This window comes from Antennarius striatus, chromosome 4 (genome assembly GCF_040054535.1).
Source record: "Antennarius striatus isolate MH-2024 chromosome 4, ASM4005453v1, whole genome shotgun sequence".
NCBI classification, from domain to species: domain Eukaryota; kingdom Metazoa; phylum Chordata; class Actinopteri; order Lophiiformes; family Antennariidae; genus Antennarius; species Antennarius striatus.
This window is the reverse complement of record NC_090779.1, coordinates 6,450,807-6,464,745: the sequence shown is the minus strand read 5'-3', so window position 1 is coordinate 6,464,745 and position 13,939 is coordinate 6,450,807. Positions and strand designations below refer to the sequence as shown.

The 13,939-nt window shown below is 39.6% G+C and overlaps 1 protein-coding gene across 1 annotated transcript; it reads left to right on the top strand.

The window, feature by feature from the left end:
• The first annotated feature begins 4,693 nt into the window (after window positions 1-4,693).
• lcat (lecithin-cholesterol acyltransferase) lies at window positions 4,694-12,793 on the top strand. The gene is made up of 8 exons (XM_068312101.1): window positions 4,694-4,785; window positions 5,193-5,442; window positions 8,874-9,030; window positions 9,805-9,920; window positions 10,115-10,210; window positions 11,248-11,472; window positions 11,715-11,910; window positions 12,152-12,793. The coding sequence occupies exons 2-8, from the start codon at window positions 5,292-5,294 to the stop codon at window positions 12,516-12,518; spliced, it is 1,308 nt and encodes a 435-aa protein (XP_068168202.1). The 5' UTR covers window positions 4,694-4,785; window positions 5,193-5,291; the 3' UTR covers window positions 12,519-12,793.
• The last annotated feature ends 1,146 nt before the right edge of the window (window positions 12,794-13,939 follow it).

The following is a 13,939-nucleotide window of genomic DNA, read 5'->3' as shown; positions in this document are numbered from 1 at the left end:
CAGTGCTTAGGTTTCTCCCAGACTGGGAATAACACTTCTTCTTTTCCTTTGGGGCGGCAGTGGCTCAGCGGTAGAGCAGAGGTCTTGAAGACAGATCGCCCAGCCATCGGTGGATCGATTCCTGCTCCCGCCAGAACACCTCCAGAGTGTGAGCTGACGGTGGGAGGCGTCAGCTCACCTCCCAGCCACTGCCGAGGCGCCCTTGAGCAAGGCGCCGTCCCCCTTACAAGCTGCTCTATTGGGGCGCACTCCAGGAAGCTGCTGCCCGTCACTCTGCCTCCCGATGTACAGCTTGATGTTGTGTTTGTATACTAACTGCATGATAACAGGCCCCTTTGTGTGCTGTGGTTGTTTCAGGGGCCTGTACATACATAGTGTGTGTGAAAAACTAACACAAAAAAAATGTAACAAATGTACACCTGAGTGACAAATGTAATTTCCCCTAGGGGATCAATAAAGTGTATCTTCTTCTTCTTCTTTCGGTTTTTCCCTTCAGGGGTCGCCACAGCGAATCAATTGCCTCCATCTAACTCCGACTTCTGCATCCTCTTCTCTCACACCAACTACCTTCATGTCTTCCCTCATTACATCCATAAACCTCCTCTTTGGTCTTCCTCTAGGCCTCCTGCCTGGCAGTTCAAAACTCAGCATCCTTCTACCAACATATTCACTATCTCTCCTCTGGACATGTCCAAACCATCTCAGTCTGGCCTCTCTGACTTTATCTCCAAAACCTCTAACGTGTGCTGTCCCTCTGATGTACTCATTCCTGATCCTATCCTTCCTGGTCACTCCCAGAGAGAACCTCAGCATCTTCATCTCTGCTACCTGAACTGTTGCGCCTAAGTACTTAAAATCCTCCACCTTCTTGATCTCTTCTCCCTGTAACCTCACTCTTCCACTTGGGTCCCTCTCATTCACACACATGTACTCTGTCATTCCTCTCCTTTCCAGGACAAACCTCCACCTCTCTAGCTTCTCCTCCACCTCTTCTCTGCTCTCACTACAGATCACAATGTCATCTGCAAACATCATAGTCCATGGAGATTCCTGTCTAACCTCTTCTGTCAGCCTGTCCATCACCATAGCAACAAGAAGGGGCTCAGAGCTGATCCCTGATGCAGTCCCACCTCCACCTTGAACTCCTCTGTCACACCTACAGCACACCTCACCACTGTCTAACAGTCCTCATACATGTCCTGCACCACTCTAACATACTTCTCTGCCACTCCAGACTTCCTCATACAATACCACAGTTCCTCTCTGGGCACCCTGTCATAAGCTTTGTCTAGATCTACAAAAACACAATGCAGTTCCGTTTGGCCTTCTCTGTACTTCTCTATCAACATCCTCAAAGCAAATACTGCCTCTGTAGTACTCTTTTTTGGCATTAAACCATACTGCTGCTCACAAATGCTCACTTCTGCCTTAAGTCTAGCTTCCACTACTCTTTCCCATAACTTCATTGTATGGCTCATCAGCTTTATTCCTCTGTAGTTGCCACAACTCTGCACATCTCCATTGTTCTTAAAAATGGGCACCAGCACACTTCTCCTCCATTCCTCAGGCATCTTCTCACTATCTAAGATCGGGTTGAACAACCCAGTCAGAAACTCTACTGCCACCTCTCCTAGACACTTCCAAACCTCTACAGGTATATCATCAGGGCCGACTGCCTTTCCACTCTTCATCCTCTTCAATGCCCTCCTCACTTCATCCTGACTAATCTTTGCTACATCCTGGTCCACAACAGTCACCTCTAATAGTCTTTGTTCTCTCTCATTTTCCTCATTCATCAACTGTTCAAAGTACTCTTTCCATCTTCCCATCACACTACTGGCACCTGTCAATAGACTTCCATCCCTATCCTTAATCACCCTAACCTTCTGCACATCTCTGTCTCTCTGTCTTGCCAACCTGTATAGATCAGTCTGTCCCTCTTTACTGTCCAACCTAGCATACAAGTCATCATAAGCTTCTTGTTTGGCCTTTGCCACCTCTACCATCACCTTACGCTGCATCTCCCTGTACTCCTGTCTACTCTCCTCAGTCCTCTCAGTGTCCCACTTCCTCTTGGCTAACCTCTTTCTCTGTATACACTTCTGTACCTCCTCATTCCACCACCAAGTCTCCTTATGTACTTTCCTTCCAGATGACACACCAAGTACTCTCCTACCTGTCTCCCTGATCACATTAGCTGTAGTTGTCCAGTCATCTGGAAGCACCTCCTGACCACCCAGAGCCTGTCTTAACTCCTTCCTAAAAGTCATGCAACACTCTTCCCTTTTCAGCTTCCACTTCCCTTTCCAGCTTCCAGACTGAGAATAACACAATCTTCAATAATTGCCACCATAAAAGTTGTTCACTGCAATAAAAATCATGTTGAATCAGAGTCTGTTCGCAATTACTGATGGGGATCAGTTTGTCAACATGAGATAGAGACAGTGTGTTAGTATGGGTTCTGCATCAACGGTGGGGAGTATGTACATACACACATTTAGTAACGCATAAATGCTTACTATAGATGGATTTGGATATTTCCACTATTATCTAAACAATACCAAAATAAGCCATATATGTCTATTGCTGTTCATATACTTATCACATCACACTGTGAGACAGTTTTCATAGACTGAATGATAAGTAGAATTATGGTTTTATGGTGAGTAGCATATAGGTGCTTTCAACAGGGTCAAGTAGAAGTCAAGCAAACATACAGTAGCTTCTCTATCTCAAAGTAAAACATATTAAAAAATATACAGTGGGGCTGTGGTGGTTTCCTACTGCTACCAAAGTTATTAATGTAATTATTTGTTATTTATGGTTACTGTTCTATAGATGATAAACATGAAAACTGCCACAGCAAAATTAATCTTCAAATTCCAACACTAGTTAGACAGAGAGTGATAGATAGGTAAATATATACTTTATAAATCCCAGAGGAAATTGTGTAATGTTATGTTATGCAGAAGTGTGCCGCTTTTATTTTGACAGCTGACAGGACTCTTAAAGTAGTTCTCAGCAGGTGGTGATGTACGACCAAGGAGGCCCAGAAGTAGCTCTTTGTTGTGTTTTCAAGAGAAAGTCCAAACCACAACCGTCACTTAATACCTTATCCACATCTTAATGAAGAACACCAGTAAGAATGTCACTTTTTTTAGCGTCTGAATGTCACTGTTTAGCTATAATATAAATTAAGCCAATTTTTGAGTAAACATTACTGCACATAAAATTAGGGCACAAACAGTTTCCTGCTCAGTTTTTTGGATTAATTCTGCCTCTGTGTGACCACATTTCACAAGAATAGTACAAGTCATCCTGCAGTGTTAGGAACAGAGAAGACTGTTTACACTCGTTACAGGTTATATAACGAGGGTCATTACCTCACTAAAATATTATTACATAGAAATTCCTTTCTATTGCTCGAATGGAGGAATACTCAGGTCGAAAAACCTACAAAGCACTGACGTGTTCTGTTTATGGTCAAACATGCAGTCCACTATAGGTGAATGCTCTATGGTAACCTCACATGTTTACTGTCATGCACACATGTGGCTGTTGTTTCACCACTCCACGGAGCAACATTCCTAAACTTGAGAGAAAGAGATGGCTTTCCATTTGCTATTAGGTCAACAGCAATGTACACCCTGGAGTTTGTTTATTGGGCTCTTGTGTAAACAAAACAAAAAAAAGATACTTCTGCTTACGATTTTTGGTGTTTCAAAAGCATCTGATTTTAGTTGTGTGTTCTAAACAGGATTGCTGTTAAGAGTGTTTAATAATTGTGAGACCAAAATAGTCATTAAAAATAGTATTTTATTTTGATTGTGCTATTTTTTTTATTTTTTTATTTTTTTTGCAGGATGTTCTTCACACCAACAGCTGGTATGTAATAGATTATGACAGTACTGCTCATTAATATGAGAGTTGACTTATTTATCTTATTATCACCATTATATCATTGCTGTGAGTCTTATTTACACAGCACTGCTGGCAACAGCCCTGTGAAACAAGAATGTACGGAACGAAGCAGGAATAAAATGTTCTAATAAGAGGATTAGGATGGTCGAACCCGCTGTGCCGAAGGAGCCAGCGACGTCGTTGCTAGTCTGTCTCCATAGCAACCGTTGGACACGATGACGTTTACCGTGCGTTGCCTTCAGGGCTATTTTAAACAAAACAATTTTTCTAAACGTTGTTAAAACAAAGTTTTAAAAATGCCACATTATAATACGGTGTCAATAAAGACAATCTATATGTATATCTGCAAGTTATAGGGCATTAAAGTAACGGTTTATGGTTTTATCGCATATTAGAAATATACATTTTCGCACATAGTTATTTACGCATGAAAACATTTCGAACATACAACATATTTTCGTTGAGGATGTAAAAAAAGACGCAGAATGATAAACAGCTTCAGGCTCTATTATAAATATACATGTAGAAGTTTATGCATATATTTTTCAAAAAATGTATTTAATACACAAAATCTTAAATTTACGAGATTTACGTGGCCCTGAATGCCGCACAAGTAATAGGTCACTGAACCAGAGTAATATACTTTTCCAGGTTAGCATATAAATTACACTCCCTACTTTATCTCTTATTGGCTCACTAATAAATTCTAACCTAGATTTAACCAATCACAGTCCAAATGTAAATAAACCGACCAATAAGACACAGAGAAGGGTGGGACATGACGTCCCCATCCTAGAAATGACAATTCACTGGTGTGAGATTTTCTACTGGACTGAAGTGTGAAGTGGAGGCGTTGTCAGTGCAGTAAGTTATATCGTGGACAAGTTGAATGAAACATGCAAAGTTTAACGATTTTAGACGATTTATATATATTTTTTGATTAAAGTTAGATTTTAAAAAAATATAGAAATGTTGAAAATATAATAAAGTTAAAATTGTATTCGGTGTTATAGAAACAATCAGTTTTTGGTTTCCATAACTTAAGTCCTTTCAAACGCTCTTTGTAAATCATCTACATTCCGTTGTGCAAATATACAGTTTTGAGCAATCAATAGGACAACGGTTCACCTGTACACATTCATTTATCTTTCTTGCATCCTACGCTGTGCGTGGACCGACCCCAGTTTGATGAATCATCCTCAGATTAAAACACACATTTCGATGATTATAAAAAAGTCAGCCACGTGAAGAAGTTATTCCCATCGTTACAGATTATATTAAAAGTTCCAGTTGAGTGAAATCAGAGCCCCGGAGCCTCCACACAACCCGACAGTCCACACTGTGTGAGTCCACGGCCGCTGGAAGGAAACATGGGGACCCGCGGACACCTCTGCTCGGGGCTGCTGCTGGCTCTTCTGCTGGGGCTTCATCACTCCTCCGGATTCTGGCTCCTCGACGTTGTCTTCCCGCCAAATCACAAAACCAGAGCCCCCAGCAACAGCACACCACCCCTGGTAATAGGTAAGTGTCGTTTAATAAGTAATAACAGTCATACATGTTCTTATCTTAGATGGGATCCTATCTGGGATATTCATATTGAATTGTTATTTTACTATGTCTCTCTACCTATGTATTGATGATGAGGTTGTGATGAAGAAGAAGATGTTTAAGGCTCAAAGTGTCAAAACACGATTCTGAGGTCACGCTCATCCAACATTACACTTCTACTGTTTGAACAAATGATAAATGTGCCCCCTCACCAATTGCTGCTCCTCATCTCCAGATTTCTTCCTAAATGTTTTCATAGTAATAAATGATCTCCTCTCTTATTAATAATTTTGCCATAATTATTAGTGAAAATGGACTCACTGCTTTCCTTTGGTTTAACATATTTATTTGTATCATTTAGGTCTTATTACATCCATTCAGGAGCGGAATCGGAATCAGAATCAGAAAATGTTTTAATGCCAAGTACAGTAAGGTTTACCATACGAGGAACTTGACGTGGTGTCGGTGTATTAAAAGGTGGAAGAGAAGCAATAAGGAATAATAAGGAATAAGGATTAAAAAAAAAAAAAGTATTTCCAATTTACATTATGGTGAGATGAGATATATATGGTTGGTGTTTACAGGCGAAGAAGAGAAGTCCAAAGAGTAAACTGTCTTTGCAGAGTGGTCAGGGGCAGATGGTTACCTGGGGAAGGGGGGGGGGGCATTGGTTTTCCCTCTTGGTTGGTTTGTTGTTACTAGATGCAAATAAGATTTTTATGACACTTGGTGGAAAGGGGATCCCAGCTCAGGAACTCAGTAGAACTCTTTAAATAGTCTTAATACAGACAAAACAAATTGATCCAGGAATTTATATCCACACGTTTCAACTGAGGGCATTTTTGTCTTTTTCCCTTACTCGGAAACTACTGAGTATAGGGCATAGGTCAAGCAAGAAAAACAAATGTGTGGAATTGTCCAGGTAAACCACTGACACAAGTATGGTTAGAGCAGAGTGGCATTGGATTTTATCCTGACCGATATTAGAAACCTTAATTTTTAAAAAGGTTCTCGCCTGTTCCTGAATGGGACCAATTGTAGACTTGATCTGAGCTGTAATCTTAGAGTCTATACATGTACTGATGTTATGATATTCAGATGCTAACCTGGAAACCTCATGTAAGACAACTGCAAATTAAACTAACCAGAAGTGTGTCCATACTATGGAAAACTGCAAAATCAGAAGGTGCTTTTTATAATTTATTGTGCATTAGTTCTGCCCTGTCTGGACAACTGCAATGAGGTGTGGAAACACATATAAAAATGGTTTACAGCTTCTATTCTTACTGCAGAAAAAAGCCATAAGAATTCTTCACAATGCTGTTTATAGAGCACACAAATCATTACACAAATTCATTACATCTGAATTACTTAAGATACGTGACCTCGTAAGCTGTAGGACTCTTTATGTATTAGGTGGCCAACAACTTTTCACCACAAAAAATACTAGCACAAATCCAGAATAGTGAGTCCAACTACCAACTGAGAGGAAACAAAGCAATTTTAGAGAAGAAAGCAGGAACTAACATTAAAAACATTTTCTTTTTCTTCTACGAGTGTCAAACAATCTGGAGTCTAGGAACCTTATCTGCCTTTACAAAAAAAGCATACAAAGAATTGACATCGCAAGGTTACAGAACAAATGAAAAATGCTGGTTAATTTTTCAGATTTTTATTTTTTATTATAACCATAACATCGTGAACAGAGACTGTAAGAACACTAGGTCAACTTCGTGTTTTGATCATCTTTAATACCAACAGAATTTGCTGTTGCTGGGAAAAACGTTACTGTGAACATGCTCAGGGTCACATCTGAGACGACGGACCATATTTGGAATAGCAGTTCAGTGGATGTAACATATTGTGACTACATTGATAGGGGGAGTGAAGGACCAGTGATAGTACCTGACAGATCCTGTGTGGCTGGGGAGATACATAAAACACTGTGACACATCACATCAAGAGTCCTGCCAATCTATGATGGAGCTGTTGAGCTGGTCACTGACAGGCTAGTCTAAGGTCACTAAACCTGAACTTACCTAGACTCGAGGAACTGATGAAGACGTGTGCAGACACATACATCAATTGGGATTGAATGGAAGGTTTAAAGCAACAATGTGCCAACAAATTAAATGTTAAATCTAATGTCTGAATTGGTTGACAACATTTTTTAATGAGAAGGTGTTGTTGATTCTGGGGATGGGAATTTCACAAACCAAATGGCTTCTACCCGTCAGCCCTTTTTAAAAAAAATTGTGTTTGTTGATGTTGCAAATGAGAGTAAGGTGTGAGGTCAGTTGTAATAACATGTCAGAAAATGTTGACCATCTCAGAAATAGAAAAAACTGCCATACCATGTTTAGTTCTTATTTATAGCATTTTCACTGGCATGAGATTAATCCCAAAGCCAATTTAGGAAGTCAGCTGCTTTATATTAGATAGATTTAAACATAAAATGAATCTAGAATGCTATCGAGATACATGATTTTGTAGATATTTGCGGCAACGTTTTCTACCTTCTCTTGATTATAATGACACTAGACGATGCTAGAGTATCTTGACTGATTGAACTCTTTGCTGACATCTGGAAAGAGACTATTTTTGAGTTTTTTCAGATTGTTTTGAGCCTTTAAGCACTTAACGTGAAGCACCTTTCAGTTCACTTCTGCAATGCTAAAACAGTCGAGATTCACAGTAATTCAGGTAAAAACAAAAATATGTGTTTTAATTTCTGTGGTGAATTGTCCCAATAATGTTGTTATATATCAGATTCCTCAATGTGCTCCTGGTGGGAAGACAGATAGATATTGCCGTAGTGTTTTGACAGCAGTGTACACACACGTACAGTATATTATGATTCACACTGGAGAGTAGTAGTTTCTCTACCTGGCTCACTACTCACTGTTTGCAGTCCAGAGGGTCAGAGTCTGGATCAGGACCCAGTCTGTCGTAGAGCAGCTTCGAGTGGACGAGTCAAATGAGGTGTCTGGTTTGTAACGACATGATGAAAAATAAAACGTGAAAATAAAACACGTCCATAAAGATTCAGTCTTTCTCTGGCTCCACAAGTCTATAATACGATGTGATTGACAGGTCCTTCTGCTTCAGGTGGTGACATTGTTAGTTATAGCACCTTCTGTTGTTGTTACAGCCTTTTTACATGTATTTATCACTATTATTAGAGGAACGCCTGACCTTTAGAAACCAAATGAAACAATCCTGTAGAGCTACTCGTTACTTTCATCTTCATCCATCATTGTCTTCTAGTACACTAATGTTAATATTATCTATGTTATTGACTTGTTATTGACAGATATTATTAAATATTGTTGATTATTATTATAGATATTGTGTGTGCATGTCTGTGTGTGTGTGTGTGCTTGCGTGCGTGTGTGTGTCTTCAGTGCCGGGAAACCTGGGAAATCGTCTGGAGGCCAAGATAGACAAGCCGAGTCTGGTCAACTGGTGGTGCTTCAGGAGAACGGATCACTGGTTCACCCTCTGGATTGACCTCAACATGTTTATTCCGTATATTGTTGACTGCTGGATTGACAACATCAAGTAACACCTTCATGTTTTACATTATTTATTATATTATTACAGTACAGAATGTTCAACTTGCCACCACTGATGTCTATACCATACCCTGTATTCAGTGTATTAGTTTTACCTTATTTCACTTTTTTATAACTATTATTTTCTCCTATTGGTATTTAATGTTTTTATCAGTCTTTCCTCCCTCCGTATCGCACATACTTACAATTTCCCTCTGCGATTAATAAAAAATATTTATGATTCTGATGGCTAATACAGTTTCTTTTTGTGCTGTGACAGGGTAGTTTGGTAGAGAGAAACTACTTTCTTTTTTAAACAACTACAACTATTATTATCGCAAATAACCAGGCCATGATTTCTGCAAAGGAATAAATATTTTAATATTTTAAAGAAGTTTAGAAAATGTATTTTTTATTACTTAGAACCCCTTAAGTGGCGTCTCATGCCGTTATAGGTGAGAGAAGTCGGACATCTGTACAGCTGACATCTTTTTGGGGCTTAACTGCCCCTTTAATCACTATCCCTACATCTTGGTCTTCGATTTGGATCAGAGATGTTTTGTTACATCTATTTAAAAGCTAAAGGTCCATGCAGTTTTGATATCATGTTCCCATCTTCTCGTCCTGTTTTTCCTCTTACTGTACGCTGTGAGGCTATCAGCTTCTGTAACCCTGCTGCTAATCAATCCTCCAGTCTGGTCTAGACAGTCATAACCAGCAGAAGAAAACATCGCATGACTCTTGTTCACGTCTTCACGACGTGAATCTCTGTGTCCTCCAGACTTGTTTACAACAGAACGTCCCGGAGGTCATACAACTCACCTGGGGTGCAGGTTCGGGTGCCAGGATTTGGGCAGACGTATCCCATTGAGTTTCTTGACAATGCCAGACTGGCTGGTGAGAAGGAAACAACAGCCAAGGCTTATTTTTGGATTTTCTAGTCTCATATTTATTTTTCTATTCAGTAACATGGAAATAGGTCTTTGATTTATTACTACACTATGAGCATCTGTAACTCAACTGTTTTGTACTAAGCAATACTGGTTTAGAATACAACATCCAGTACTAATTTAGTTTACTGTTTTTTGCAGGTTATTTTCACACCATGGTGCAGCACTTGGTCAATATGGGCTATGTTCGAAACGAGACGGTCCGAGGAGCACCATACGATTGGAGGTTAGCTCCGAGTATGTAGGAAAGTTACACATCCACCATCACAGACATTCACATAGGGCAAGTTTGCATGTGTTTGCTTTGAACTACAAAAAATACATCAACTCAGTTTGTCTGTAAATAAAGCTGACAAACCACAGAGAGCACAAAGCTTTTCTTCCACATTATGTCATAGCACCTAAAAACATCAGTCCTAGATTAACCCTTATAAATTGACTCCTTAACCATGAAAACCTGCTGGTATTATTATTATTACTGATAGTAATTCCTGAAAAATAGGATTTCATGGGTTTTTTTTCAGGATTGACAGGAGTAACTTTTGAAGATTGATGAAATTTGACACTAAATTGATTCAAATACAGATTCACCTACAGTGTGTCTGTGTAGGTTCTCAGCTATCCAGGTCATGGTTATCCAAAGCTGTTCAAATCAATCCACTGGACTTTAAGAAAGTTTCAAGAAATGGGGTTTCAAGAACACATGGGGTAGAACCCATGGGGGTTCTCCACAGAGAAGCCCCATGGGTTCTCCCAGCTCCACTTCAGGTGGATTTATCAGCTCCAAACTGTCCATAGGTGTGAATGGTTGTTTGTCTTTCTTGTGGTCCCACAATGCACTGGCATCGTGTCCGGAGTGTCTCCCTGCCTCTCGCCCGAGAACGAGAACGACGGCTCGTATCTCCATCTGGGATAGGCTCCAGATTCCAGGACATTAGGGGGGGACATTTTGGTTGTAAAAGCAAAACGATAAGCTGAAACGAGTGAAAAGAAAGCAACTTTTAGACTATAAGGCATCGAGTGTCCAGAAATGCAACTGTAAATAAATGTGTTAAATAGTGGGCATATAATTACAAATTTATAGGAATATATACAAACTTGCTTGAAATCCAATGAACGAACGAATGAATGAACGAACCAACGATTGAATGAACGAACGAACAAATGAATGAATGAATGAAAAGCTGCTTATGGTGAGGAAGATAATAATTTTTCAGTCCACACACTTATGCATGCATACATTGAAGATGAGTGTGTGGTCCTTCCTCCCACAGATGAGAATGCAGAGTACTTCATGAAGCTGCAGGACCTGGTGGAGGAGATGTATGAGCAGTACCAGAAACCAGTGTACCTGCTGGGACATAGCATGGGCTGCCACTACGTCCTCTACTTCCTCAACCATCAGCCTCAGGCCTGGAAGGACAAGTACATCGGTGGCTTCATTTCCCTAGGAGCTCCATGGGGGGGCGCCGTTAAACCACTGAGAGTCCTGGCGTCAGGTAATTCTTCCAAATGGAATGGAGTACTGTACAATTAGAGTTTATGTAGTCAACGTTTTTTTCGTTAGTTTTGTTGTTATTGATAATCTAAAAATGTTTTACACACTGAATGTTTTCCTGCATCATTCAAACCATCAACTGATTTATTGTTTCTCCCAAACACTGGATTGTTGTTCCTCATATTTGTATCATTATTTGCACTTTATATACTTTGCATATGTTTCATTTCCTGGTTTCTGCAGGTGAAAATGACGGCATTCCTATGATTTCCAACATCAAGATCCGAGAGGAGCAGAGGATGACAGTGACTAACGCCTGGATGCTGCCGAAAGAGCAAACCTGGCCAAAGGATCACGTGTTAATCTCCACACCGAGCTACAACTACACAAACCAGGACTACGAGCGCTTCTTCACTGACATCGGTTTTGAGGATGGCTGGTAATGAACTGCTGAGTGTTTTTACAGTTTCAGGATGTTTTTTTTTGAATGAAATGTTTAAATTTGGTAAATCAGTGACTTTAGGTACATTAAGTTTTTGCTTATATCATCATCACAGACGTCTCACAAGCTGTCATATGAACCATTTTATAGTGGAAATATAATTCCTGTTCTTCCTAACACTTTGTTTCCTGTGCCACACCCTTCATTTCTCACCCGTCATTGCCTTTTTGGTTTCCAGGCATATGTGGGAGGACACCAAGAACCTCACTGGTGATCTACAACCACCTGGTGTTGAAGTGTGGTGTATGTATGGCGTGGGGCTTAAGACACCAGTTACATACATTTACAATGAGAGGTTTCCCAACATGGACCCAGTGGATGTTGTCTACGGTGACGGGGACGACACTGTGGACAGCTTTAGCATGAGTCTTTGCAAACGTTGGATTGGGCAGCAAGAGAAGGCCGTCCATGTTACGGAGTACCACAGGCTCCCCCACCTGGATATAGTGTTCCATGAAAAAGTGCTCGACCTAATCCAGGAGATCCTGGAGGGCAATTCAGACACACCCAAAGAGGTTCGTGTCAGATTGAGAGGTAAACAGTAAACGTTATTAGAGCATTTAGAAATAAAAATAAAGGAGCACTGAGTTTTTACATAGGTGATGACTGAGCATGTTTGAAGGTCTTAGATTAGCTTTAAACCAGTCAGGGTTATCAAGTAATATAACCCTGATTTCCTCAGCCTATAGCTTTGACTTCTTTATTGGAACTAAAAGGTGATGACTTTTGTTTATGTCTATTTCTATATTGTTCTATTTCACTTATATTTCATGTTGATTATAATGACAATGAATACTTGATTAAAGTTTAGTAAAGACTTTTTTTTTTTGCAGTTCATTTTGTCTTGTACTGTGTGTGGCTTTATTCACTTCTACTCCTGTTGCACACACCTATGGAGAGTCACTCAATAATTAATGATGAATTAAACATGTTTTTGTCACAGCTAACATCAGATTGTAGTATTATAATATCTAATCAATGTTGATTCAATCGGGGTCAAATTTAATGTACAATATCTGAAACAAGTGGTTCTGAAAAAAGCTGTCAGTTTGTCCAGGTTTGTTAAACACTTTTATGAACAAACTTACACGTTCTCAACAGTTTACATTTTAAAAAATAGCTGCTTATGACAGGACTGCAAGTCAGTCAGAACATTAAATAAATATTATCTACAACATTCGGAATTGTTAAAAGAGAACTAAAAATATGTCAGATCTGAAGCCTTAGGTTCATAAATCAAAAGTAACAGCACATTTAATTTCTAACATTCTGTGACGAGTCCTCTTGCTGGACTATCTTGAACTGCACTACAATAACTAGGCTTGTACTAGGAGGTAGTATGATTAAGCCACTGTGGCTCAGTGTAAATGAATTGAGTAAGCCTCAAAAAGCCACATTTCGTTTCCAAGACAGCGGCTTGCTATAATAGCAAGTAAAACTAAAAGTAAACATTGAGTAATACCAAGAATCAAATATATTAAAATCAAAGTGGAGAAGTGCCACTTCACCTCCTCAGCACTGCTGACAATGCCCTTGAGCGAGATACTGTCCCCTCATAAGCTGCTCATTGGGGCGCACTACATATATACGCCTGTGACTAACAACTAACAGCTTGAGTGGACAAATAATAATTTACCCTATGAGGGATTAATAAAGTTGATTTCCGTCTTGCTTAATAAATATTTGACTCAGTTACAACCTCATTTTGAAGTGCTGCTTAACCGTGCAGCAAAAATGTCAGCTTGATATTTAATGTTTGTAAAACTGCCTGTATGTTAACCATGTAAAAACAATTTCACAAAGTATACCATGGTGGCAGGGTTAGAAGGTTGGCTGGGCTTTTTAACAAAACAACCAACCAAGCAAAAAACCAAGGAGCCACCAAACCATGGATGGATTTTGGCCAACAGAGCTAGATCCTAAAGACAACCAATATAGTGAAATGTTATATAGCAATCTGAACATT

Coding starts and splice junctions, on each gene's coding strand:
- lcat (XM_068312101.1), top strand. CDS start 5,292: ATGGGGACCCGCGGACACCTCTGCTCGGGGCTGCTGCTGGCTCTTCTG. Junction 11,473..11,714: donor ACTGAGAGTCCTGGCGTCAG/GTAATTCTTCCA, acceptor TGGTTTCTGCAG/GTGAAAATGACGGCATTCCT. Junction 11,911..12,151: donor ATCGGTTTTGAGGATGGCTG/GTAATGAACTGC, acceptor TTTGGTTTCCAG/GCATATGTGGGAGGACACCA.